The sequence below is a fragment of the Pristiophorus japonicus genome, chromosome 8, assembly GCF_044704955.1.
Source record: "Pristiophorus japonicus isolate sPriJap1 chromosome 8, sPriJap1.hap1, whole genome shotgun sequence".
Lineage (NCBI taxonomy): Eukaryota > Metazoa > Chordata > Chondrichthyes > Pristiophoridae > Pristiophorus > Pristiophorus japonicus.
Genome location: NC_091984.1, coordinates 200,096,945 through 200,124,790, shown reverse-complemented (window position 1 = coordinate 200,124,790; position 27,846 = coordinate 200,096,945). Strand labels below are relative to the sequence as shown.

Sequence of the window (27,846 nt, the reverse complement as noted above, 5' to 3'; positions counted from 1 at the left end):
CATACTCCTTGATCCGTTTAGCCGTAAGGGCCATATTGAACTCCCTCTTGAATATATCTAATGAACTGGCATCAACAACTCTCTGCGGTAGAGAATTCCAGGTTCACAGTTCTCAGTGAAGAAATTTCTCCTCATCTCAGTCCTAATTGGCTTACCCCTTATCCTTAGACTGTGAGCCCTGGTTCTGGACTTCCCCAACATCGGAAACATTCTTTCTGCATCTAACCTGTCTAAACCCGTCAGAATTTTATATGTTTTTATGAGATCCCCTCTCATTCTTCTAAACTCCAGTGAATACAGGCCCAGTCGATCCTGTCTCTCCTCATATGTCAGTCCTGCCATCCCGGGAATCAGTCTGGTGAACCTTCGCTGTACTCCCTCAATAGCAAGAACGTCCTTCCTCAGATTAGGAGACCAAAACTGAACACAATATTCCAGGTGAGGCCTCATCAAGGCCCTGTACAACTGCATTAAGATCTCCCTGCTCCTATACACAAATCCCCTAGCTATGAAGGCCAACATGCCATTTGCAATCTTCACCGCCTGCTGTACCTGCATACCAACGTTCAATGACTGATGTGCCATGACACCCAGGTCTCGTTGCATCTCCCCTTTTCCTAATCTGTCACCATTCAGATAATATTCTGCCTTCCTGTTTTTGCCACCAAAGTTTAATTTGTTTAAACTTTGTTTAAGTTTGTCAGTTTTATTGCCCCTCGCCCCCCTTTTAGCCAGGGCGCACTTGTATAATTTGTGTTTCTAGTGCCCTCAAAAAAAAAAGAGGGCACTTGAAAAGTTTTGGGAGTGTGACCCCGCCCCCTTTAATCAGGGGGCACTTGATTACTGATACAACACAAAATAGTTGTAAAGCTGTTGCCTGGAGATGGAGCACGCGGTGTCTACCGGTACGCTCACAGCCTTCCACAAGAGGTGGGCACCGGAGGGACTGGAGTATATCACCACGCCCAGCAACCAAATTTTAATTTGACTTAAGTTTCCGTTAAAAGTTTTATTTGGAAATTTGCGGGTCTAGTGCCCTTGCCAAAAGGGGGCACTTGATTTAATGTCCTAATTAAAATAGTTGTAGAGCTGGTGTATTGCGAGTGGCTTAGCCGGTCACGTGATGTTCACAAGACTCAATAAAACCCCAGTCGATTGAGTCTAGGTCATCCACGATGAGCAATGCAGTTGTGAGCCTAATGGATGAACTGGTGATGTGTAGTGTGATTATTAATAAAGGTTTAACAAACTAACTAGTTCTTAATAGCAATATGTTGCTATGGGTTCATAAGCAAATACATTACAATGGAAAAAAGGATGTCGCAAAGTTATTTTCTTATTCAGCTCATTATCCTGGAGTTGTTATTTATTAAATGGGTAAAATAGTTAATAAGTAGTATTGCATTTGCACATGTCCTTCTTTAAAAATGGCAATTTATTTTTGGTTTAAGACAGTCCAATAGTTACTTGAAACGTTTATACCATTACCTCCTTTGTGACCCTGTTAGTTCAAATAATTGTTCGACTGTCTGCCAATGCCTAAAATCAGTATAACTAGTTCAATCATTGCGGTGTACCAGTTGAAACATACTGTAAACTCATCTTTCACTTTAAACAATCCACTTGTGCAACAATTCGCATCCACACCACCAGAAATACATTATCGTGATTCTATTAAGTAAAATGGATTAAGTCCCAATATCAGCTTAAAAATGAAATCACTTCAGACTTGGGGCTCAATTTTCCCCAGTGATTTGCGCTGTTTTTTAGGAGCAGGCTTCTTTTTTTGGCCTAAGTTTTTAAAAAAAAGAGTTTCCCCAATCAATTTGCACCAGCGTAACTCAGTTAGTTACGATTTTCTTTCCGCAAGTTTTTTTTTTAAGCCAAAGGGGGCGTAACCTGTCACCCATACCAATTCTGGCCACTTAGACAAATTTGGTCAGCTGAGAGTTACTCCAGTTCTGCTTAGGCCAGCGCATGTGGCCTCTGCAGAAAAACCTTTTAGAGAGTTGAAGAAATTGGCGCAGGTAAGTGCAGCAGATGCCCCGTCAGCAGCAGCAGGAAAGGTGGGGGCGGGGGGGGTGCCTTTCGGGTGTAGTTAGGTGCGGGGACTGGGAAGAAGGAGGCCATTCGACCAGGGATCGGGGAGCGGACCGGGAGGCCACTCGGCCAGGGCTAGGAGTGGGTGAACAGACCAGCAAGGTATTCGGGGCCAGGGTCGGGCAGGGGAGTGGACCGGCAAGGCACTCGAGGCTGGGGGAGGGGGAGGGGGTGAAAGAGAACGGGACTGGCAAGACACTGGTGGGGGTGGAGCTGGAGCTGGACAGACACTGGCAAGGAGCTCGGGGCGGGCTCAGTAAGCAGACCAGCAAGCCCTTAGGGCCAAGGGCGGGGAGCAGGACCGGCTTTAATAATTGGAGGCAAATTGATGCAATATGTTTTAATGTGTTTTTAAGTTGATGCAATATGTTTTAATGTGTTGGGAGCTGGCTGGATGTTTCACTTTGCAGCCTCAGCTCGTATTGTGTCCCTGGTTACCATGGCAACCCGATCTTTTTGGCACAGATCCAGGCTCCACCCCCAAAACTAAAGGACAGGTTAGGCCACACCAAAATGAAGAAATCCAACGGGGAAACTTAGAACATTTTTTTTTTGCTGTACTTGGGGCCCCAAAAAAACGGACATACTCTTCAAGTACGCCAAAAAAAAAGCTTTGGGGAAAATTGAACCCTTTAAATTTGACCGTGGAACTATGATGCTTATTTTTTTTTTAAAACAAGCATTAGCGGTGTACAATATTTTAATGTGCAGAAAGATAGGGCCTCCAAAATATGCATCCTACCCAGAGATATCACACACACTTTAATTTGAAAAAGTAGGAATTAATGCTCAACAATTGAAGCCTCTTCCAAAAAAAAAATGTACTTTCAAACTTTAGTAAGTAGAAGCAAAAGTTATTAAAACATATCTCTTCAAAGGGAATAGGGTAAAAATGAGAATATTTTCATATTTGTTACAATATAATCCAAACTTCCTGCAATTAAACCTTTGAAAAAGCTTGATTTTTAAAACTGAAGAATGCATTTCTTTTCCTACTCCGCTCACTCTAAAGAACTATGGGGGCGAAATTCAGTTGGAAAGCGCCCTTGAGGGGCACTACAGGGGCGCTAAAGGGTTTGCAGCCGCGAGCGCCGGCATTAGCGCTGCTCGGCAAATTCAACGTGCCGGTAGCAGCAGTGCTGAGTACCACCACCTGGGAGTGTCGTGCCGGTGTGCAACGCCCCCGGTATCAACACGGAAGCTAAACTCGGGTTACGCTGCACCCGTAGAACCCCACAGTGACAGCGGCAGAGAAAGCCGGCGTGCAGAGCTGTCGCAGGGCGCTAAGGGAAGGAATGACTGCATGAGGCAAGTGTGATTGGTAGTTTTTTTTTTTTGAAATGTAACTTTATTTGGGATGAGTAATGCATAGGGAATGGCTTTTGTTCCGATTTATTTTTTGGTGGTCTCGCTTAGGTTGCTATGAAGCCGGCTCCTTAGCACGGGGTACTCAGTTGCTCACCCGGTCTAGAGCCCCAAGAGAAGAGTGTAACGCTTCCCTTCGCGCTCCGCTCCACTGTCCGGGCAAAAAAATAATAATTTTGCTGTTCCCGTCTCAAAGATTTTCCAGCGTTAAATTTAGTATCCGCCCAACATTAGCGCCTTAGGAACCCGCCAACCAAATTTCTGGCCCTATGTTTCTTCTCTCTAAAGCAGCAATTTGACAAATAGGACATCTGAGCATTTTGAAGTAGCTTACACAAGTTTGTCATGCATGAGGTGTTACAATCTTCTGGATTCTGCTATTGGTTCCAAATTAGTGCATTAATATCAACTACGCAGGATTAAAGGTATCTATCTCAAAAGTAACTCAACAAATCTGCTGGTAGCTGCTGAATTCCAAAGCCGGTTAGAACATATGAGAATTGGTTTAGATGATGAAATGTGCTCATCTTATCAGGGAGTAAAATCAATTGAAGCCACGAGGGAGATGATCATGTATTCAATTTTCTTGAAAATACGAAGAGGATTTAACTGGCAACAATCCACATATCAACATTAGAATTAACATGTAAATTAGAAATTGCCAGTACATTTCTTTGGATAAACTTGGATAGAGAACAACATCAAGGTTAAAATGCAAACACAAAGTTGTGACTCATGTACAATACGATTTTTTCTCCTCTTTAATTTAGTCCAATTCAGATCTATGCATCAGATCTATTCCCTCAGTGGCCATCTATACATACCCTAAGGATGTCCATAAAAGCTGGTGAGTTCTTGCTTTGGTACTTAATAGTTTGAGACTTCGTTTCATGGCAGTTTGCTTTGTGGTAACTAGGGGGAGATAGGGGACCCCTGTGACAGCATCTGCCTGCTCGTGCACAGACCTAATTATTCAAATACAGTCAGAGGATCTGAACTTTAGAACTTCCAAATCTGAAGACTCCTCCTCAATTACAGGCTGCAATACAAAGGCAAGAAAAATCCTTGCTTATGCACTGCCAGCACAAAACTGCATTTCAAACATCTCATTGGGGCTGAATTTGCGGCCCTCATGGGTGCGTACGAAGTGCCCTTGTGCGCATAGGGGCCCCGCAAGTTCCGAGTTTAGGTATGCACTGCACATGCGCTGCAACCCGGAACTTGTGATCTGAAAAGAATTCTCTTGACTGATCGTACGAATCCGAAAGAAATGGGCCTCCGTGGGCGGACAGTTGGGTTATTTGCCCACCTCTGCCAAGCTAATGCCCTTGAAATTCTTACAAGTGGTAAACGTAAGGCCTGCTTTTACCAGCGAAAAGGTTTTAATCGAAAAATAAAATTTTAGCACTCATTTATACATTAAAGATGAGTTTATTTTTAGCCCCCTTGAAACAATTTATTTTCAAAATATTTAATTAAATGGCATTTTAATTAATTTTAAAAATGTTATTTTAACATTTATTTCATGTGTTCGTGTATTTTTTTTAAAAAAGTAATCCCCATTTTACATTATACGAGTTCTGTACAAACAGAAACCCTGCAAGTACAAATGGGGATTCCCTTCTTTTATTGGTTGGCCAGCCCATGTGATCCCAGAGGTGCTTGCGAACAGCGTGCGCCCCTGGAATATGTGGGTCTACACCCGCAGGTACCCGGAGAGTCCCAGGATCTCCCGGACCACCAGGTAAATTTGTAGATTTCTATGCAGGTCGGAGGCATCGGCCCGCGGGAAGCCACCAACCGCAATTTCTACCCCAATATCATTTTGTTTTCCTCACAGCCATGGCCTTTAAAACTAGGATGTTGAAGATGAGTAGAAACACTACTTATAGCTACTTCACAATTTCTGCTATAATTGGTTGAGAGTGTTCTTTGAGCCAGATTATGTGTGTGGTATAAAAACAAAAACATGGTTTCATATTTTCACCTATGTGTACATAATATTTTTGTTAGATCTCCACTTTGATGCAATTTCTCTCATTTTAAACCTGAAATCAGAACTATAGATGCTGCTAAATATAAAAGACACTTCATGATATCTACTTATTTCAATTAGATTCACATTTAATGCCACACTGAATTCCGAGTGCTGCTCCCAAAACCAACAGAGTGTACTTCCATTAACATAGAAAATAGGTGCAGGAGTAGGCCATTCGGTCCTTCGAGCCTGCACCACCATTCAATAAGATCATGGCTGATCATTCCCTCAGTACCCCTTTCCTGCTTTCTCTCCATATCCCTTGATCCCCTTAGCCATAAGGGCCATATCTAACTCCCTCTTGAATATATCCAACGAACTGGCATCAACAACTCTCTGCGGTAGGGAATTCCACAGGTTAACAACTCTCAGTGAAGAAGTTTCTCCTCATCTCAGTCCTAAATGGCCTACCCCTTATCCTTAAACTGTGCCCCCTGGTTCTGGACTTCCCCATCATCGGGAACATTCTTCCCGCATCTAACCTGTCCAGTCCCGTCAGAATCTTGTAAGTTTCGCCGAGATCCCTTCTCATCCTAAACTCCAGTGTATAAAGGCCCAGTTGATCCAGTCTCTCCTCATATTTCAGTCCCACCATCCCGGGAATCAGTCTGGTGAACCTTCGTTGCACTCACTCAATAGCAAGAACATCCTTCCTCAGATTAGGAGACCAAAACTGAAGACAATATTCCAGGTGAGGCCTCACCAAGGTCCTGTACAACTGCAGTAAGACCTCTCTGCTCCTATACTCAAATCCCCTAGCTATGAAGGCCAACATACCATTTGCCTTCACTGCCTGCTGTACCTGCATGCCAACTTTCAATGACTGATGAACCATGACACCCAGGTCTCGTTGCACCTCCCCCTTTCCTAATCTGCCGCCATTCAGATAATATTCTGCCTTCGTGTTTTTGCCCCCAAAGTGGATAACCTCACATTTATCCACATTATACTGCATCTGCCATGCATTTGCCCGCTCACCTAACCTGTCCAAGTCACCCTGCAGCCTTTTAGTGTCCTCCTCACAGCTCACACCACCACCCAGTTTAGTGTCATCTGCAAACTTGGAGATATTACACTCAATTCCTTCATCCAAATCATTAATGTATATTGTAAAGAGCTGGGGTCCCAGCACTGAGCCCTGCGGTACTCCACTAACACTGCCTGCCATTCTGAAAAGGACCAGTTTATCCCGACTTTCTGCTTCCTGTCTGCCAACCAGTTCTCTATCCACGTCAGTACATTACCCCCAATACCATATGCTTTGATTTTGCACACCAATCTCTTGTGTGGGACCTTGTCAAAAACCTTTTGAAAGTCCAAATACACCACATCCACTGGTTCTCCCTTGTCCACTCTACTAGTTACAGCCTCAAAAAATTCCAGAAGATTTGTCAAGCATGATTTCCCTTTCATAAATCCATGCTGACTTGGCCTGATCCTGTCACTGCTTTCCAAATACGCTGCTATTTCATTTTTAATAATTGATTCCAACATTTTCCCCACTACTGATGTCAGGCTAACCAGTCTATAATTATCCGTTTTCTCTCTCCATCCTTTTTCAAACAGTGGTGTTACATTAGCTACCCTCCAGTCCATAGGAACTGATCCAGAGTCGATAGACTGTTGGAAAATGATCACCAATACATCCACTATTTATGGCCACTTCCTTAAATATTCTGGGATGCAGACTATCAGGCCTCGGGGATTTATCGGCCTTCAATCCCATCAATTTCCCGCTTTATAAGGATATCCTTCAGTTCCTCCTTCTCACTAGACCCTCGGTCCCCTAGTATTTCCGGAAGATTATTTGTGTCTACCTTCGTGAAAACAGAACCAAAGTATTTGTTTAACTGGTCCGCCATTTCTTTGTTCCCCATTATAAATTCACCTGAATCTACTGCAAGGGACCTACGTTTGTTTTCACTAACCTTTTTCTCTTCACAGTACGGATGATGTAAAGACAAATAGTAGGAGGGAAAAAATAACTAAAAAAATGTTTTAAATACATTTCGTGGGAGATGGAATTAGTGAGGCAATCACATCACCAAGTATGTCACTGCAACATCTTCTGTACGTAAACAGGAATGTCCAAGATGTTTAGCACAAAATCAACCAGCCAGGACAAAGGTATTTCCCAAACAAACCTTTGGTGAAGCATATTAAGAGGATTAATTTTGGGATCAAATTAATAAGTATTGGGTATGCTTCATGGATTTTCTCCGAGCTGTGTCAGGTAAAGGACTTTATTGACCATTTTAATCACATCATACTTGGATAGTACACTAAGCTATTTCATCCATCCCCTGATGTTGCAAGCAAACCCGACAGCTGCCCCAACGAAACAATGTCTTACCCAAGTTTGTCAACCAAGTCCCACAGCACATTTGGAGAGGGAACAAGAGGAGATCCATCATATAGGACAACTGAAGCTCCTGTAGCAAGAGCAGATACGAGCCAGTTCCACATCATCCAGCCAGTCTGGAAAATAGAATCGTGAGAAAAATTGCAATTTCATCATCCATTAGATGACATTACTGGAAGGTGCAACTGGAAATAGACGGTTCCAAAATTTGATGCAGGGAACACAGGAATATTAGGCAAAATTTGTAGAGGAGCACATCAAGAGCTCCCACAGCTTGCATATAACACATAACTCGTATTTAAACAGGGTCATGACATAATTATACAAAACCCATTAAATGGCCTCCCTTCGCGCTCTCCACCAGGAATGATGCAAAGACAGTACTGATGATGTAAAGACAGATAGTAGGAGAGAGAAAATAACTAAGATTTTTTTTTTCATACATTTCATGGGAGATGGAATTAGTGAGACAATCACATCACCAAGTATGTCACTGCAACATCTTCTGTACATAAACAGGAATGTCCAAGATGTTTAGCACAAAATCAACCAGCCAGGACAAAGGTATTTCCCAAACAAACCTTTGGTGAAGCATATTAAGAGGATTAAATAGGTTCATTCATCCCACCATTTTTATATGTTGAACTTTGTGCAAAAACTAAGCCAAAGATTCTTTATAAGTTATAAGAACATAAGAAATAGGAGCAGGAGTAGGCCATTTGGCCCGTCGAGCCTACTCCGCTATTCAATAAGATCATGGCTGATCTGATCATGGACTCAGCTCCACTTCGCATAACCCTTTACTCCCTTATCGCTCAAAAATCTGTCTATCTCCACTTTAAATATATTCAATGACCCAGGCTCCACAGCTCTCTGGGGCAGAGAGAATTCCATAGATTTACAACCCTCAGAAGAAATTCCTGCTCATCTCAGTTTTAAATGGGCGGCCCCTTATTCTGAGACTAAGTCCCTTAGTTTTAGTTTCCCCTATGAGGGAAATATCCTCTGCATCCACCATGTCGAGTCCCCTCATTCATATGTTTCGATAAGATCACCTCTCATTCTTCTGAACTCCAATGTATATAGGCCCAACCTATTCAACCTATCTTCATGTCAACCCCCTCATCTCTGGAATCAACCGAATGAACCTTCTCTGAACAGCCTCCAATGCAAATATATCCTTCCTTAAATACAGAGACCAAAACTGTACGCAGTACTCCAGGTGTGGCCTCACCAATACCCTGTACAGTTGTAACAGGACTTCTCTGCTTTTATACTCTATTCCCCTTGCAATAAAGGCCAACATTCCATTTGCCTTCCTGATCACTTGTTATACCTGCATACTAACTTTGTGTTTCATGCACAAGGACCCCCAGGTCCCTCTGTACTGCAGCACTTTGCAATTTTTCTCCATTTAAATTGTAATTTGCTTTACTATTTTTTTTAAAATAAAACCATTGGGACGCTCAGACAATACAATGGGCCATGTTGTGCTATTTTAACATTGCAGCAAAGCTCATGTGTTTACTAGACCGAATTGAAGACATGGCACGTTGCTCCATCTGGTACATCAGCTCTTTTCATCCCAGTATGAAATGTTCAACAGAGCAATGCTATTAGATCATCCCCATGTTCCCATCTCTATGGGGATTCCAGGATTTGATGGGAAACACAGCCATAAAAATGGCATGGAGAGGTTTTACCATCAACACTGTCACAGCATTTCCAGCTGATACAAGCAATGAGATAAATGGTGTTGAGATGGTATGTTCTCCTCCGAGAGGTTTGTAACCATTTTCTTGTAGGATGAACAGTGCTCACCGCAAGGCAAGAACTCTGGAGCAAGTGAAAAAAAAAGAAAAAAAATACAGCACGGCTGAGGAGAAGAAACAGGAGCAGCACAGGAAAAGGAAAACGATAAAACACGCAGCAAGGAGAAGCACAGAGACAGAGAAAGGAGGCACAGTACTCCCAATATGGCAAGACTCCTGGGATTCAGAGGAGGGACAGAAGTGGACAGCTTCTTCTCAGGCCATCCGATTCACATGGTTTGCAGTCCCCACAGGAGCTGGACATGCCAGTGCCAGAACTCTCAGTGTTAATGTATGAATGGGCATTCAGATTTCAAGGTTCTGAAGGACGAGACTGAGAGCAAGTTAGGGTTAAACGTAAAGAACGAGAGGCTGAGAAAACAAAAAGAAATAAAAAAGAGGAAGAAAAACAAAAAGGAACACAAAAAAAAGTCAAGAAAATGAGGGCAATGAAATACAGCCAGTCTGAGAGGAAAAGAAAGCAACATGGGAGCAAGCAGTCATTATTATATAACCTCAGTTTGACAAGTTCCTGCATGCAAGAACAGAAACAAGGACAAAGTCTGAAAATGGCTTGCACTGCTGTATATACAGATAATGCAGGAGGAAATGATCTGAAATAAACGTGCAGTGGACAGGAAGTGTGAGCAGGTTATGAAAGCTCTGCACCAGTTCTGTTACACTTAGATGTCCAGCCCTGTCAATTTCATGCTCAATTTCACTTTCCTTCCACCCCCCCGCCCCGCCCCATGAAATGAAAACAAATTTAAACGCAATCATTTGCGTTTTACAGAAAGGGCCTTGCTGCTATTGGTTATGCAAATGAAATGACAAGCTCTGACAACCGCAGAGATTTATTTGTTCTCCAACAACTGGGAAGACGATAAATCTTCCCATTCTGTGCATTATTTATGCACACAACAATCTGCACTTACTGTCGAGTAGTAGATAATGACATCACTGCTGCTCATGTTGCCATGGAGAACATGCTCCTTCAGGTGCTGGATGAGTGTGCCCTATGAAGAGAGAATACTTCATCAGCCTTCATTACCCATGACTTGCAGCTGAATTACCAAGACCTTTCAGTGAGAAGCGGTTACTTGCTGTCTCACTCCAGTTAAAACTAAATGCTAAGCCATCTTTCATTTCATGTGTACAAGGTCCAGATTATTCATGCTTTCTTACTCCACAACTTTGGAATTGGTGCGAAGCGTCATACCAACACTACAGCGACAGTGTGAATCCAGTCAGGACCAGACCAGAGCGAGAGAGATGAGGAGACTGTCTGGAGGAGGGAGTCTCACTTCTGTTCGACACCATGAGGGTAGAAATTCATCTTGGGTGGTGGGTGGGCCATGAGTCTCTTTTCTTCCCCTCCTCCACCTCCCAGATGGGCCATGGACTCTTCTCCTCCTCCCCCCTCCCCCAGGTGGGCTATGGTCTCTCCCTCCCCACCCCCCAGGTGGGCCATGGTCTCTCTGCCCCACATCCCCCCCCCCCCCGGGTGGGCCATGGTCTCTTCTCCTCCTCCCCCCCCCTCCCCCAGGTGGGCCATGGTCTCTCCCTCCCCACCCCCCAGGTGGGCCATGGTCTCTCTGCCCCACATCCCCCCCCCCCCCGGGTGGGCCATGGTCTCTCCCCCCACCCCACCCTCTCCGTCCCCCAGAGTCACACGTCGGACGCACGTAGGAAGCAGGCTCTCTTACCCCAAGGCCATGAAGAGGCCACAAATTACCAGATTCGTTCAATTCAATGTCACAAATTGCCATAGTGGGATTTGACTTCAATCTCTGGGTTGCTTGTCCTGTATTATAAACACTAGACTATTTGATCTAAATAATTAATTTTGGAAATCAACTTCTCCAATTGATTTTGTAATATTGTAGGTTTAAAAAAAACACGAAGTAGAAATGTTGCCATTTACTGCAAACTGCAGTTTACAGCTTTAAAAAAAAGTAAACACTTTAATGTGCATAATTTTACTTCCAATTAAATGTACACAAATCTCAGCATTAGAATAACTTGAATGATATGGGGAGAGATTTTCTGTGCATTACATATAGCAAAATCATAGCTGCGTCCTTTATGAATGTTTGTACACGGTACATGACTATCGTTCCCGATTGTGAACACTTACCAGTTGATACAGCATGAAGGTGCAACAATGATGCCCCCTAGTGGTGCAGCTCTTCACTACAAGACCCCGCATCCTTTAAAACTCCCAACTGTCTGGGAAGTGCACTGACTGGTAATAATGATTAATAGCTCACCATTCAGTAAGGTTATAGCTAATGACCAATTCTCAAGTTGACCCAGTCTCTTCCCTAAATGTAATCAATGAATCAACTGACTGGTACCAACAACAACAGTGCTGTCGAAGCTAATGCAGACTAAACAGAGGAATAATCACAAACCGCCTTTCAGTACACACGGAATTTATGGACGATGCAGTATTTCAACAAAAGCACTTTTTGAAATGAGATTCGTTCTTCAATAAATTAAAATGAAAAAACTATGACTGCCAGCATCTCAAGGACTTTATAAACCTGTCAAAGTGTTTAAACTTATGAAGCTACAAACTGCATTAAAGCACACACCCTTTCCTTCCGTGTTGTGAAATTCCTATGCTCACGGCCGTTTCCATAATGCTGATTATATGACACTGATGTACATAACGTAACTATGGCTGCAGAATATCAATTCTGTATTGACCGCCCTTGTACTTTCCACCACAGATTGATCAGAATCAGCGTTGTGTGAATACCTCATGACTACCTAGCTCAACAGAACAAAACTGAGAGTTTTAGAACCATGCAACTAAATTGTTACCTCGCTGGCTCAAAGTGCTGTGAAAATAGCTTTTTGGGAAATACTTTGTAATAGTCCAAAAAGTGCATTTCAAACATGATGTTCTGAAGAAAATTCACTTGTGTTTTAAAGGGTGGGTTCGTGCCACCTGATGTAGGTGCCAATTGGTGATACTAAACCTCAGTTCAACCATCACACTGGAAAGCAATATACATGATTGATAGTCAATGACTAACCAACAGTATACCGCAGTGAAGAAAAATGTAAGTAGGGATAACTAGAGGGCCAGATGTCCTTTAAGCTCACAAACAGATCAGAATGAGCCGACATATGTTGTGTGCATGGGGGAGGGGTGGCGAGAAGGGCAGATATTTAGCCAGTTTATCAGCAACTGACTATTAGAATCGTAAAAACTTAAAGTAAACTCCACCCGTGTATTATAATTAGAATTCTTAAGTCATGGTAGACAACTATACAGCAATTTCAGAAAAATAACCTCTGCATCCATTATTCATTTGTGGGATTAAAAAAAAAAACTTTGGACACAAATCACTCACCACATCTATATTACCTGTCAATGTGAATATAATTGGCCCAGAAAATCTGCAATCCCACTCTGCCATCCCAATAATGGTGCAGCAGGATTCCCGTGTGCTTGCCAGCTACAGCCCTGAGCCCACTAAGATTCCCAAGGTGTATCGTGTTTCTATAGGATGAGCAGCCATCCACAGTGGGAGAGCTGGAAATGGCAGCCTCAGGGGCCAAGTGGCAGCAAAGAGGATCATGGGTTTCTTGAAGAATGGTCTCTTTTCCAAGAAGGTCACGTTAAGACCGGTTGCTGTATGGAAATTAGCCTTTTAGAACTGGGGGGGGGGGGGGGGAAATACCCCATTTCTGCCAGTTTGAAACCACTGTATACCCGTTACATGGTGCAGTCCAGTGGGTGCAGCAAAAGGCACGACTGGTTGGTATTCTCCCGGATTGGGTCATCCCACTCGTCCTTTTGTCCCTCAGGCACTGACACCAGGAAATCCCAGCACTCCCAAACAGGGTGTAAACCCAGCCTAAACAGGTGCTGCCCTAAAGACCACCCCAACCCACTCTGAATCCACCTCAAACATCATGCATTTTCAGGACCAGGCAATTGACTTCCCCTGGCTCAAAGTTGCTTAATTCAAATTAAAATTGTACAAAAATGCCTCCTGAATAAAAATGAAAATCACTTCAAAAAGAAACTGTCAGGACTTACGGATGAATCATTTACACTCAGATTCAAAATAGAGTACAACCTCCAGTATCAGTCAATGATTATCTGCCTTCTTTATCCAATACCATAATTTTTGCAGGACAAAACTTTACGCTCGTCTTCATACCCATACCCGTGCTAAGCCAGATTTTGGAGACCCTTGACTACCCACCTGCTTCCATTATGGTTCATAACAGAAAGTTCTAATCCAATTTACAATCCAATGTTCTTCACATTTAAAGCTAGCCACATCGATCTTAACTCTCACCAGCACGTAACTGCAGAGAATGTGGAACTAAGACACCTTTTACAAAACCTGTCCCTCTTTTCATAGCTCAGACAGCTTCATGAAATTATAAATGCCAATATGTTATAATTTTAGCAAAATGGCAGCATTTTCAGACTGAGATTAAATTTCTAAAGTGACATTTTTCATAAGATCGGCAACATAGAATCAGAAAGACCAAAATAAAAAGGAAGTTACTAAATATTCAGTCATATACACAATGATTAGCAGTATATAAGCCTCTAAGATTATATCTAACAAAAAACGATGCTATTTTTGAAAAATTAAACCACTGAACCGAAATAGAAACTTTAAATTTGGAATCCACAGAAATCTTTTTCAACAGGGATTTTGAACTGACTGAATTAGCCCGTTACAAATGAATAGGATCTAATTGATTATCAATATTTTAACCATTTGTCGCTAGATTTTGCATACTGAATATTCTGCATTCCAAATGAAAACATCTCAGATCTTCCCAAAACATAGTATTCAAAATTAAATGCTAATTAAAACATCTATTGAGTTTAGAAATAAACTATTGCAGGAAAAACGCAGTTTCAATTAAAACCATTATCTAATTGCTTCCAATGTAATTAGTTTTGATTTTACATGATGATTATGTGTGTGCATGCTCACAATGGACTCCATTAGTCATTCATCATCATAGGCGGTCCCTCAAAACGAGGATGGCTTGCTTCCAAGCCAAAAAAGGATGAGTTCACAGGTGTTTCAATGAAAGACCCTGTAATGTCTGTAAGCTTGTAATGTTTGTAGCTCCACACTGTGGATGTGGACACATTGTGTACTGCAACTGCAGAGTTAATAATAAACAGAACCAGGCGATTCCGGAGGCTTCCGACAGAGCTGCCTGCCATGTTAGGTGGTGTGTGTGCTGTGCTCTGAATATATCACATTTGGCGATGAGATGGAATTTTTCGGATGATTTAAAGCTTAAATTTTGTTGGGGAAGGATTTATCCAGTCGACAGAGAGACTTTGGAAGTTTCTGTCTTTGGAAAAAAGCTACAAAATCCGAGGTAAAATACAGCACATGGTGTGAACAGCTAGAGATTAAAATGGCAGGTGTAATCGGACATTTGGGGGAATATAGACACGACCGGGAACATTTTAAAGCATATGTGGATTGGCTAGAAATGTATTTCACTGCAAATAACATAATCGAAGTTCCAGACATGCAGTCCAGAACCGGGCTGTGTTGGAACGTAAGAAAGCGATCTTCTTATCGGAGGCGGATCCGGCGTTGTACAAAACCCAATCTGCTTGTGCCTGACGAGCCAAAGGACACAACGCTTAAAGAGATTTTAACGAAACTGAAGCAGCACTAGAACCCCAAACTGTTAGAAATTGCTGAAAGCTATCGTTTTGGGATTTGGAATCAAAAGACTGATGAAAGTATCAGTGATTACATCGTAGCATTAAAAAAAGCTATCGATGCACTGTAATTTTGGAAACTTTCAAAACCGAGCATTACGGGATCGTTTTGTTTGTGGGGTGAAAAATGATGCGATCAGAAGGAAGTTATTGACGAAGGATGACTTGACTTTTGAGATTGCTTGTCAGACAGCGAGGTCGATGGGCATGGCCGAACAATATTCCCGAGAATTAAATAATAATTACGGTCGTGAGAGCGTCGAAGTCATGTTATAGGTGCCTGGATCAACACATTGCTCAAAGTTGTCCATACGTGAAGGCAGAGTATTTCTTCTGCAGAAAGACTGGGCATCTTGCGAAGGCATGCCGACTGTAGGGTAAACCAGCTTTCAAAGCTATTAGTCCAGCGTTCAAAGCTATGAGTAGAAATCCCAAGTGACTACATAGCATGAAAGAACAACAACAGAACGAGGAGATGTTAGAATTACACATCATCAGGAGCACGAGGTTAACGGACAGCGATTTGGAAACCATCATATCCACATGGATGTTGCGGGATGCAAGATACCAATGGAAATTGAAACGGGTGCATCCGTGAATGTATTACCAGAGTCACTGTACCTCGACAAATTGCGTGATTTCCAACTGGAGAAATCCAAGATAGAGCTGCGAGGCTACTCGGGAGAGAAATTCCTGTGGTAGGTCGTATCACCGTACCAGTGAAATATAAAGATCAATTTCAGAATTTGCCTCTAATAGTAGTGAAAGGAGACAAGTCTGCCTTACTAGGAAGAAATTGGTTGAGCTCACTGAAGCTGGTTTGGAGTAAGATTTTCTGTGTGGAAGCGAGATTTTCATCAACGGATGAGGTTATCAAGCAGTACCCAAAGGTGTTCTGCGAAATGGGCAGTCCGATCCAAGGCTTCAAGCAGTGTGTCAGGGTACAGAAGGACGCTAAGCCACGTTCTGTACCATATGCACTCAAGGAGAAAGTTGAGCAAGAACTCAAAAGACTAGAGACTCAGAACATTATTTGTAAGATAGATTGATGTAATTGGGCTACACCCATTGTTGTTGTACCTAAGTCCAATGGTAAGGCAAGATTGTGTGGTGATTATAAAGTAACCGTAAACCAGGTTCTAGAGGGTAATGTCCCCAATACATTGCCGAATATAGAAGATTTGTTCACAACACTGACAGGTGGTCAGATCTCCTCAAAACTGGATCTTATGAATGCCTATTTGACTATAAATACTCATCTAGGCCTATATCAATTTAATAGGCTACCGTTTGGAGTGTCTTCCACCCCTGCCATATTCCAAGGGGTGATGAACCAGATTTTGCAAGGTATTGAAGGGGTAGTATGTTATTTGGATGACATACTAATTTCAGCACCAAATAGGCAAATTCATAATTAAATTTTGAATGAAGTCCTCAAACGGCTAGAGAAGCACAGAGTACGAGTGTCGGCTCGTAAGTGTGAGTTATTTAAAAACTCAGTGGAGTAGTTAAGGTACAGAGTAGACAAAGATGGTTTACATCCAACCATGGAAAAATTGGATGCAATTAGAAATGCACTCCCAGGAATGTCACTGAACTTCGTTCATTCTTGGGTCTTTTGAACTATTATGGGAAGTTCCTACCAAATTTGGCTACAGTATCACATCCACTGAATGAACTATTGAAAAAACAGGTCCATTAGATATGGTCAAAAGAATGCGATACAGCATTCAAGGAGTGTAAAAGCAAATTGGTAGAAAGCACCATGTTAGAGCACTATGACATAGCTAAAGAGATTAAGCTAGCATGTGATGCCTCTCCGTATGGAGTTGGGGCAGTGATCTCTCTTGTATCATAGTGGAGAGGAGAGACCAATTGCTTTTGCTTCATTTTTGGGGTCAAGAAGTTTCACAAATACTTGTATGGTCGGAAGTTTACCATCGTTACAGACCATAAGCCCCTAACAGCAATCCTCCATCCAACATCCCCAGTTCCAACATTAGCTGCAGCCCGAATGCAGAGATGGGCTTTGATTTTGTCAGCATATACATATGATATTGAATACAGACGATCAGCTGATCACAGTAATGCTGATGCAATGTCTAGATTGCCTTCCCCATCACAGGTTACACTCGATAGGGAAGAAGTGTTTTATTTTTCATACATTGATGAACTGCCAGTCACAGCTGAAGAGATTGGTAGAGCAACCAAATGTGACCCAGTGATGTCAAAGGTGTATGAGTATATTGCAAATGGATGGCCAAACCAAGTAACAGACAAAGATACACATCCATTCTTCATTCATAGGAATGAATTATCAGTCGATAAAGATTGTATCATGTGGGGTGCAAGAGTGGTTATACCAAATAAATTCAGGTCCAAATTATTAGGAGACTTCCATGACCAGCACCTGGGAATGTGCTTGACCAAGAGTTTTGCACGCAGTTATTTATGGTGGCCAGGTCTTGATAAAGATAGAGTACATCGTGAGTCAGTGTACGACATGTCAATCGGTAAGCAAGTACCCACCACCAGTACCATTACAGCCATGGAAATGGCCTCCCAGGGTGTGACAAAGGCTACATATTGATTTTGCTGAGTTAGGAGAACAATTGTTCATTGTGATTGATAGCCAAAGTGGGTTGAGGTGTTTCCAATGTGGAAAACAACAAGTAAAACATTGGACATTTTACGAAAATTATTTTCTTCATTTGGCCTCCCTGAAGAGATTGTTTCGGATAATGGACCACAATTTCATTCAGAAGAATTTGCACAATTCACGAGCAAAAATGGTGTGAAACATACCAAGGTTCCACCATACCACCCTGCTTCGAATGGTGCAGCAGAGCGCACTGTACAAATTGTCAAACGTGCCCTCATAAAACAAATGTTAGATCCAAATCCAAGGAAATGATAGTTGTCATTGGATCACAAATAGACTAATTTTTTGATTACATAGCGAAATACTCCTCATACAACTACTGGTAGAACACCAGCAGAATTGTTTCTCAAACAACAGCCACAAACCAGATTCTCATTGTTAAAACCAAATTTGGCACAGTCTGTAGAAGAGACACAATTAAGACAGAAAGAGAATCATGATAGAGGTAGAGTAAAAGAGAGAAGTGTAAAATTAAACCAGAAGGTGAGAGTGAAGAACCATCACCATAAATGGTTAAAGTGATTACTAGGAAGAGTGGTGAAGATACATGTCCTCGCACATACTTGGTAAAGATGTTTGATAATGGACAGGTTAGGTTTGTTCATGTTGATCATATTTTACCTACAGATATGGAAGGAGTTGAAGGTGGGTATTATTCAATTATTTCTGACTTATCAGATAGTTTTGATACACCAGTAGCAAATCCTAAATCCAATGTACTGGAAACAAATCCAGGAGAGAATCAGAATGAAAGTCTGAGTCCGAGTCAGGAAAACAAAGAGCCTGAAGTTAAAGTGGGTTCAAATGAAAATCAAGGAAATTTCGTGGAGGAAAACGTTCCTCAGGATGAGCCTCGAATGAGTGTGAAATCGACACCATGTTTGGAAGGTTCTGTTCGAGAGCGAAGGTATCCTCTTCGAAACAGAAAACAAGTAGTAAAGTTAAATTTGTAAATATGGGGAAAAAAAAAGGTTTTATCCTGTGTTATGCATAAACATGAAAGTTATGTATGATGTTTGTTATAATAACTTCATTCAGGAGGGAGAAGTGTAATGTCTGTAAGCTTGTAATGTCTGTAGCTCCACACTGTGGATGTGGACGTATTGTGTACTGCAACTGCAGAGTTAATAATAAACAGAACCAGGCGATTCCGGAGGCTTCCGACAGAGATGCCTGCCATGTTAGGAGCTGTGTGTGCTTGTGCTCTGTGAATATATCACAGAGCCGAACTATATCCTGAAGGGTGGAAGATGCCTGTGCATGGATTTTTTTTTTTTTATATAAACGTGGGGTGGCCGTTGCACACCAGCCACCACACGGGCTTGACAGAGCTAGGTCTTGTTCCAGTGACAAGGATTACCCAAGACGACTGGAGACCAGCTCTGTTGCACGGACCTCGTGCACACACATATCGCAGTGTGGGCTAGCCCGTGCTGCCCCTGGACCCGAACTCCTGCTCTCCTGGGCCCCGATGACATCCCTCCACAATCTCTCGCCACTCCTTCGCCCCAGCCTTGCCGCTCCAGTTGTACCTGTCCACGCTCCAATCACCGACGGGTCCGTAGAATTTCTTCCCTTTGGTCACATCGAAGACTTTGCCGTTGGCGGCGAGCAGGAACACAAGAACATAAGAACATAAGAATTAGGAACAGGAGTAGGCCATCTAGCCCCTCGAGCATGCTCCGCCATTCAACAAGATCATGGCTGATCTGGCCGTGGACTCAGCTCCACTTACCCGCCCGGGAGACGGGGGTTCTGAAGCCTGTCGTACTCACGCAGCTGTTCCAAGCTGAGATCGCGTTTCTTCATCTTGGGCAGCACCGGCTCTTTGCGCTCAGTCTCTGCACCAGCCCTCCTATTCTGGTACAGTCTGCAGACCCCGAGCAAAGCCAGCAGCAACAGACAGACGTTCAAGACTACATTAGTACAGCACCTTTAAATGAGTAAGTTTACATTACTTTAAAAATAGTTAAGTTATTGGCCCAGATTCTGTGATGGCATACGTACAAGTGCTGTGAATGGTCCCACAGGTTTTGGGCGAAAACCCGGAACTTACAATCTGTCAAGGTTCACCTTGATGGATCCACCAAGTCCACTGTAAATTCACTTTCGCTATTTGCCCAACTGCTACCCAGCGAATATCCATGAAACCCTTACGCCTGGTAAAAGCAGGCATAAGGCCTTATTTTACCAGCGTAACGGTTTAAAAAGTTAAAATAATTTTTTTTTAATGATTTAAACAGTCACATATTTAAAATTGATTTAGGTAAATTTTGTCCCGTTGAAAAACGTTTAAATGTATTTATATTATTTTATTTTAAGTGTTTAATTATAGGTTATTTTAATTAATTTTGAACCCGTGATCATTTATTTTGATTTCAGTTTTGTGAAATTGTATTTATTATGTGATTTCTATTATGCTTATGGGGAATCCATCAGTAAATGGAATCCCCATAAACATAATAGGAATTTCCCTTTGTCATTGGCTGGGCTGGCCAGAGGAGCATTTACGCGTGGCGCTTTAGGCAGGCCCAAGACCGCAAGACTCCGAAGCTCTGGAGAAACAATGCAAGTACAGAGTTTATTGCGGGTCGGAGGCGTGTGCGGGTGGTACGGTTTCCAGGCCAGTAATGACTAGCAGGTGTCCCGTGGCATTCCTCGGAGGCAGTCGTGCATCTGGAGTACAGCTGTGATGTTTAGCTGCTGTCAGAGCTTTGAGGCTACTTCTCTAAATAGGCAACGAAGGTAACTTAGCTAATTATAAACAAATGCAATCAGTCCAAAAGAATTGGAAGGTTGATGGATCAAGGGAAGGGACAATGGATGATGAAAGAGGGTACAATGGATGCCAGGGGGACAGGCAAAGCAGGAGAGGGTGGGCACGGGTAGAGCAGGAGAGGCAGACAGTGAAAAGAATGGATGCTGAATGGATAAGGGAGGAATGGAAGAGATGAGTTTGAATGGAGGGTAAAGCGGGAAGAGAGAACCTTGGATGGAGCAGAAGGGATATCGGATGACGCCTGCAAGAAGGAACCTCGAGTTTATTGGAGCGCAGAAAGGAGGGTGGTGGAAGGGAGGGAAGGAGGTCTGGACATGCAGATAGTGCGCGAAAGGACAAAACCCTGTGCAATTCTTTTTTTTTTTAAAAAAGAAAAATACAGATCTATTTCACTTTTCATTTACCCACTGAATGCAAGTTCAAGTACAACCTACAGAAATGCATGTTGAATAAACACAGCTAAATAAAATTAAACAGGTCTCATCTCTCAAAATATTTATCCTCTCAAAGCCTCATGGATTACCTACCCCAGCTGAATGTACCATGCATTTCGGTGCCCCTGTTGTGCCAGAAGAATACATGATAAAAAGCGGGTGGTTAAAGGCCAGCTGCTCAAACTCCAGCTGTGGACCATGGTCTCCTTCCTTTCCAGTGGCAAGGAAGTCCTCCAGAAACATGCTATGAAAAGAAACACAAAATTCTGCAGTTATAAAACTAACACATTAACTATACTCAAGTGGGAGTGAAAGTCTCGCAGGAATACTCGATCAAAATATTCCCTCAGGGTCTCTGCAAAAGAAAATCCATGTCAAAATAATTATTGATGTTGAAAGAAATACATTTTCCACCCTTGGAGATTCGGTTGTCATTTCCTCCAGGTTGTTCCAGTGAAAGCTCAATTGGGAAGGGGCTATGTACATCCCAGAGTGGCAACCCTCGGTTGTGCTGGGAGCTATACCATCAACCTGGCCTGGAAGATGATCTGTAGCCATTGCACCTAAGGGAATCAATCTACCAGCTGGGTATGCTGCATATATTGTGTATTACAAGTTATCCCATTGAACATGCAGGCATTTTCTCTCCTTAAGTGAGCTCTGTGACCTAGAAGGAAAAAGTCACAGAATATTTTAATATTTTTTTTATAAAAAACACTGGAGGAGTACTTTGAACAAGAAACACTCCTCTAATCTTTCTCTAAGCTGTTATTAAAAGCCGGACACATAGTTATCATGCCTTCCAGATTTTGTGATACACTAGCAATGTGAAGAGGCAATTTTATCACAGTGGAATTCAAAATTCTTGGAGCAACCTATTGAAACAGCTGAAGAAAAGAAAAAGAATGCTTGGCAGAATTTCACCACACCAATCTACAAAAAAATCATTTCACAGCATGTGTTAGTTTTTAATCTTTCAGTTTCAAATAACATTTAAACTAAATTGCTGAGTGTGCAGAACATCGGAAAGAAACAATGTATGTACTGTAATCTTCCACATCGTGATCAGAATTGTAAGTTAATAAAAAAATAATCTGAACAGGCTCAGTGTTAGAAACCAGTTCTATTTTTAGGCCTACAATAGGAAATTCAGCACTCAAAACACCAACTGTGTATAGTTTTATGTATAGTTAATCTCCGGTTTATCTCACATCCAACTGTTAGTATTGCATTTACTGTAAAGTTGAAATAATGTAAATTAATTTAAAATTATTAGAGGAATTATTGATTGCCAGTTTTAATGACAAGTTAGAAATCAGTGTCTACATTTTGAAAATAAAATGTTAATTCTGCATACAAATCACTACATCAAATTGTTAGGAAAGACAATGGTCCTGAACTTGCGGTGGGTATGACAGTGAACTGTAAGCATACGCCATCATGCCGCCTTCGAAACTGACCTCAAGTTTGGCATTTGGCACATGCGGTCCATCAATGACAGCTCTGAAACTGGCTGCAATGCAACCAGCCCCCCCACTCCTGAATCCACCCAACCCCCAGAGTCAGCAATCAGTGAAATCTCGTAAACCATTGAAACTAACGAAAACTTCGGCTCTTCCGCAGTACGCTGTTAAATTCCCCACTAAAAAGGTAGACCCAAAGGGACTAGGTGTAACTGGGGTTTTAGCAGCGTATTGACTGATAAATAAAGGGCAAGGGCCTGGAAAACGAATTAATTTTGTGCAGTATAAAATTTGTCCATTTTAATAAAAATTAAAATTAAGAAACTTTTCAAAAAAAGTTATTTACATTTTTTTTTTTAAAGTTTGTGCATCTTTATTTTAGCTTTGCCTTTTCCCCATGTGGGAACCCCAACCTTTCTTTTGCTCTAACTATTTTAAAGTGTTAGGATTTTAAAAGCTTACTCACTTCCTTGTTCGGTATCTGTGAGAATTCTGCCTTTTGATTGGCTGCTTAGACAACCTGTTGACATCACAGCAGTTCGAACAAGGGGATCCCCATTAAGTTCCGCTGAATTGAATTCAAGGTCGGTAAACCCAAAGTTCTCGACTCAGGGACTGCAAGATCCCTGTGGGGAGAGGACTTCAGGGCCAGCAGCTAACGCCTTCACTTCGATTCACTGCAGGCCACAAATTCCGGGCCCAAAAATGCAGCAAATGGATTTCTTGTACATTGAAATAAGGGAAAACACTTCCAGGCTGAAAATCACTGTAGACTAATGGCACAAGACAACCACAGTACAAGTTATATAGAGTCCAGTAAACTCTGGTTTCACTATGCAGATGGAGGTTGTCGTAATAGTAAATAACCAGACCAATTTCCACAGATGTATTATTTTATATTACAGTTTGTTAGCATAACTTGAACAGCATTAGAAAAGAAAGTGTCATTTATGATCCATTAAGTTACAAATAATGACCTTTCCAAAAATATTAACTAGCCATTCTAGCTTCCAATATAGAGGGGGATTAGAGAGCAAAGAGAGTGGAAGATGGAAAAATAAAACTTTCTTTTGAAGAAAAACTCTACATATAATCTGTTTGAAAGAGAAAGGAGAAAAAAAAAGTTAATCTCTATTCTAGTTGTACTGGCTGAGGAAGGAATGATGGGCAGGGCATTTTTTCCAAATTATGCAATTTTGGCCTTGCTCTCTGTAACGGTTCATCGAAAGTGCTCCCCTTTGCTATTCCCCCTCCCCCTCATCGTCCCACCCTCTCTCCACCTTGCCCTCAGTCAACACTTTGACTCTGTGCCAATTTCTCTTCGGTGCAGCATGCTGGGACACTGCTACATTCAAGATGCTATAGAAATGCTACAGCAATAGTTGCCTTTATATTATATGCGTCGAAGTATCCGTTGACATTGCAACAAATACTCCATTAGATTATTCATGAGTTTTCACCTGTTCGGTATCCTGGACAGGTCCACGGCCTCTCTTGATCGTACATAAGGAATTATTACTACCTTCTTCAAGTCGGGCAAACCTGAAAGGGCAAATAAAGTCACGTTGATTGATCTGAACTTATAGTGCTACTGAGATAGCACAATCTTAATCAGTAACATAACCCGAGGTTTTAGCTGCAAATGAGAATTTTCCCAGAAACCCCCTAGATTAGCGCCAATATCAGTGCATCATGGTTGCTCTAGATTGTGAGCATGTCCAAGATTGAACTACTTTAAAAACAAATATAAATGATTTTATGCAACCATCACCAATGCAAGAGAGGCTTTCCTAGTCACCTGCAACATGTTCTCTATGGGAAGTATTGCTTTTTTAAAAAACAAAAAGTCATCAATTACTGATCCTTTACAGTCTAGGACCATGAGCCACATTCAGTAGCAAAACAGGACTTGCTGTTTCTTCCCCCACCCCCAAAAAAGAGTAAAAGGCAAATCATATCTTACCAAACATACAATTGATTCATATCCGATCCACCACCCATCAGTTTGGATCTAAACCTTTTCCAATTGAACACAAAGTATTGACGGCTTGACATTTAAGATGATTACCTACTATGTTACGCAAGAATTATATGATGTGGCTATGCGCCTGGGCTGTACTGCAAGACCTTCAATAAAATTCATAATGCCGTCTATTTATTGTAGCCTTGTGCAAAGTAAGAGTTTAGCAATTAAACCTGTAACGTATATTGTTGCATTATATAGATACATGTTTTTTTTTCATTTGTGGATTCAAACACAAGTAGAGCAGAAGAGTGATTTATTACATAGGTAATTCTATACTTGGATGTCAGCCGTGGCTCAATGGTAGCGCTCTCGCCACTGAGTCAGAAGATTATGGCTTCAACTCCCACTCCAGAGACTCGAGGTCATGAAAGGCGCTATATAAATACAATTTTGTTCCTTTATTAGTAGTACAGTACAACCAATACTGCAAATAAATTAAGAACTGGTGTATCAGTTCACCTAACTTATTGAAGGAAAATGTATTTCCCTCTGAGTATCACAGGAAGGCAACTGCAATACTCCAAACCATTGTGGACAATGATTTGATAAGTTTAGCAATTCTTTTGTTGAACTGACTTCATCAAGGGCCCAAATTTGGCCAGGAGTTGCTCCATTTTTTTGGAGCAACTTGATTTTTTTTGGAGTAACTTAAAAATCGCAATTCTGCACATTTAATTTGCGCCAGTGTAAGCGAGTTAGTTAGGATTTTTTTAAGTTTCGTTTTTTTTGTTCAAAAGGGGGCGTTACCAGCCACCTACGCCTGCTTTGGCCATTTAAGCTAGTTTGGGCAGCTAATAGTTACGCCAAACTAATTTAGGCCAGCGTATGTGGCGACTTGTGGCCGCACAGAAAAACCTTGGAGAGTTAAGAAATCAGCGCAGGCAAGTACATTTAAAGCACCAAGCACTAAACAAAGCACAAAAATAAACATTCAATAACAAATACAAGGAAGCTCAGAGGACCTGCACCTAGCACCAAGACTTACAAAGCACTAAACAAAGCACAAAAAGTAATAAGCAATTAATTAATAAAAAATAGAAGGAACCCCGCACCTAAAGCACCAAAACCAAAGTAATAAGCAAACAATCAACAACAAATAAAAAGGTTGGCGAATTGGCAAGGCCCTCTGAGGTCGGCGAGTCGGGAGCCTGAGGTCGGTGAGATATGTGTGCAGCTTTCACTCACTGCTCCGCCGGCTCCGAACAGCCTCAATCCTGGGGGATGCCACACCGCTCCGCTCTCTGCCGGCCAACATTCCGAGCCCTGCATTATTGGTGAGGAGTAATCACCTGGAGAAGTCCTTGTGGATTTAGCTGTCAACAGTTCTTTCTCACTGTGTAGATCTGCTCCCGGTGATATACCCTCAACCTTCTACTGACTGCAACTCAACTTGCATGCATGTGCAGTTGAAACTCCGAGAAAGCTCAGAATCTCTCTAGTGAACTTAAACTGGGATCTCAAGAGATCTCATGCAACCCAGAAAACAAAATGAAAAATGGACCACATAAATCGATAAATAAATAAATAAATAAATAAATAAAACAAAAAATAGAAGTTCTACCTTCAGCGGGCCGCCGATGAGGGAGCCCATTCGGTCAGGGATAGGGGTGGCGCGCTTCGGGCCCCTCCCACACAGCCTGCAGAGCACACGCAGAGATTCTGGGGGCGAGGGGCTACTGCACATGCGCGCACACTCTAGCGCGCATGTAGAGAAGTCCCGGCACTATTTTCAGCGCCGGGACCTGGCTCCGCCCCCGAATCCAGTGGCCATGCTACGCCACCAGAGGAGGCGCTGGGGAGCGGCCAAACTCTGCCTGAAGATTTTCGGCGCCCTAATCGGTGTACCTTTGGTGAGTGCGTCGGAAATCTCTACTGGTCAAATTTGGGCCCCAAGTTTCCTAATTTACATATCAAGCAAAGCATGAGTAAACTTTACCTAAATTGGATTTTGTTTAAATCCGAAGAAAATTGCTAATGTATTTACTTTTGGCATATCTGGTTCAAGCCATGCAAGTATCTTGAAGACCACCTGCAGTTCTAACACTGTGGCATTTACACTCTTATTCATAATTCAAAGTCATTTTTTTCCCACTAACAGGTTTGAATTACACAATAATTTGAATTAAGCAATGTAAATAACACAAAAAAGTGGGAATTTAGCATTAAAAAAATTGGAATTATCAGGTTATTTAAATTGAGCAACTTTGAATTACAGGAATTGACTATATTCCCCTGCAGTAAAACTTCTTGGTTGGAGCACCATTTTCGTGTCAGATATGGACCTGACCAGATCTAGACATGAACATTTCACCATGTCATGTAATATCATGTACAATCATTTAATTTTACTTTATTCTTCAATTATATCCCCAAGTGTTCATACCCATAAAGGGAAAAAAATCCATATAATAGTAAAATTTTGCACCCAACAAGTGCTTCATGTTTTTGATGTTTTGTAAGGTGTATCGCAATGGGACACGTTGGAAAAGCATTTCAGCATGAATAAAGTGGCTCTTTTAAATACTTAATTAGCTCAATCCTTTCATGGTTTAATGAGTTCTGTGCAAATAGCTGCAAGACTCTAATTTAGATTAGTCTGCTGCACGTAGGGATCAGTTTCGACAAAAATCTCATGACATTTTGGCTAGTACTAATAGGTGTGTCAGTCTTTTCAGTCTATTGGGTCATCATTTTCCTGAGTTGAATTAGAGGTATTTTATTATTTTTAACACTGCAGTAACCGAGAGGATTAGATACAGATAATACCGATGTCTTAAAATGAGGCTATTTGAACATTAGCATATGAATACTTAATACGTTTGTTTGAAATTGTTTTATCTGCTATTTAGCAGCGGTGCCAATTTACCAACCCATTTATTTTAAATTGCACCTCCATTAAAAAGTGGCAAGATAATTTCATTCGGACGCCAATACTCAGAGAGCCTAATTTCAAGGCGTTTCTTTAGCATTAGTCCCAACTATTCCTTTAATTAAAGAATAATGGGTATCTACAATGATTTATACCCACACATTAAATGTCAGGTATGACAAGTTGCAGTTTAAATTGTGGTA

General features: G+C 41.8%; 1 protein-coding gene across 1 annotated transcript in view; it reads right to left on the bottom strand.

Moving 5' to 3' along the window:
- The window catches only part of aacs (acetoacetyl-CoA synthetase), a 101,229-nt gene that overhangs the window by 59,732 nt on the left and 13,651 nt on the right, over positions 1–27,846 (bottom strand). The window contains exons 3-6 of the mRNA XM_070888329.1: positions 24,209–24,290; positions 21,379–21,529; positions 10,612–10,692; positions 7,857–7,981 (exon numbers count right to left, since the gene is read on the bottom strand). Of these exons, the coding sequence (XP_070744430.1) occupies positions 7,857–7,981; positions 10,612–10,692; positions 21,379–21,529; positions 24,209–24,290 (439 nt within the window). The remainder of the gene's footprint in view (positions 1–7,856; positions 7,982–10,611; positions 10,693–21,378; positions 21,530–24,208; positions 24,291–27,846) is intronic.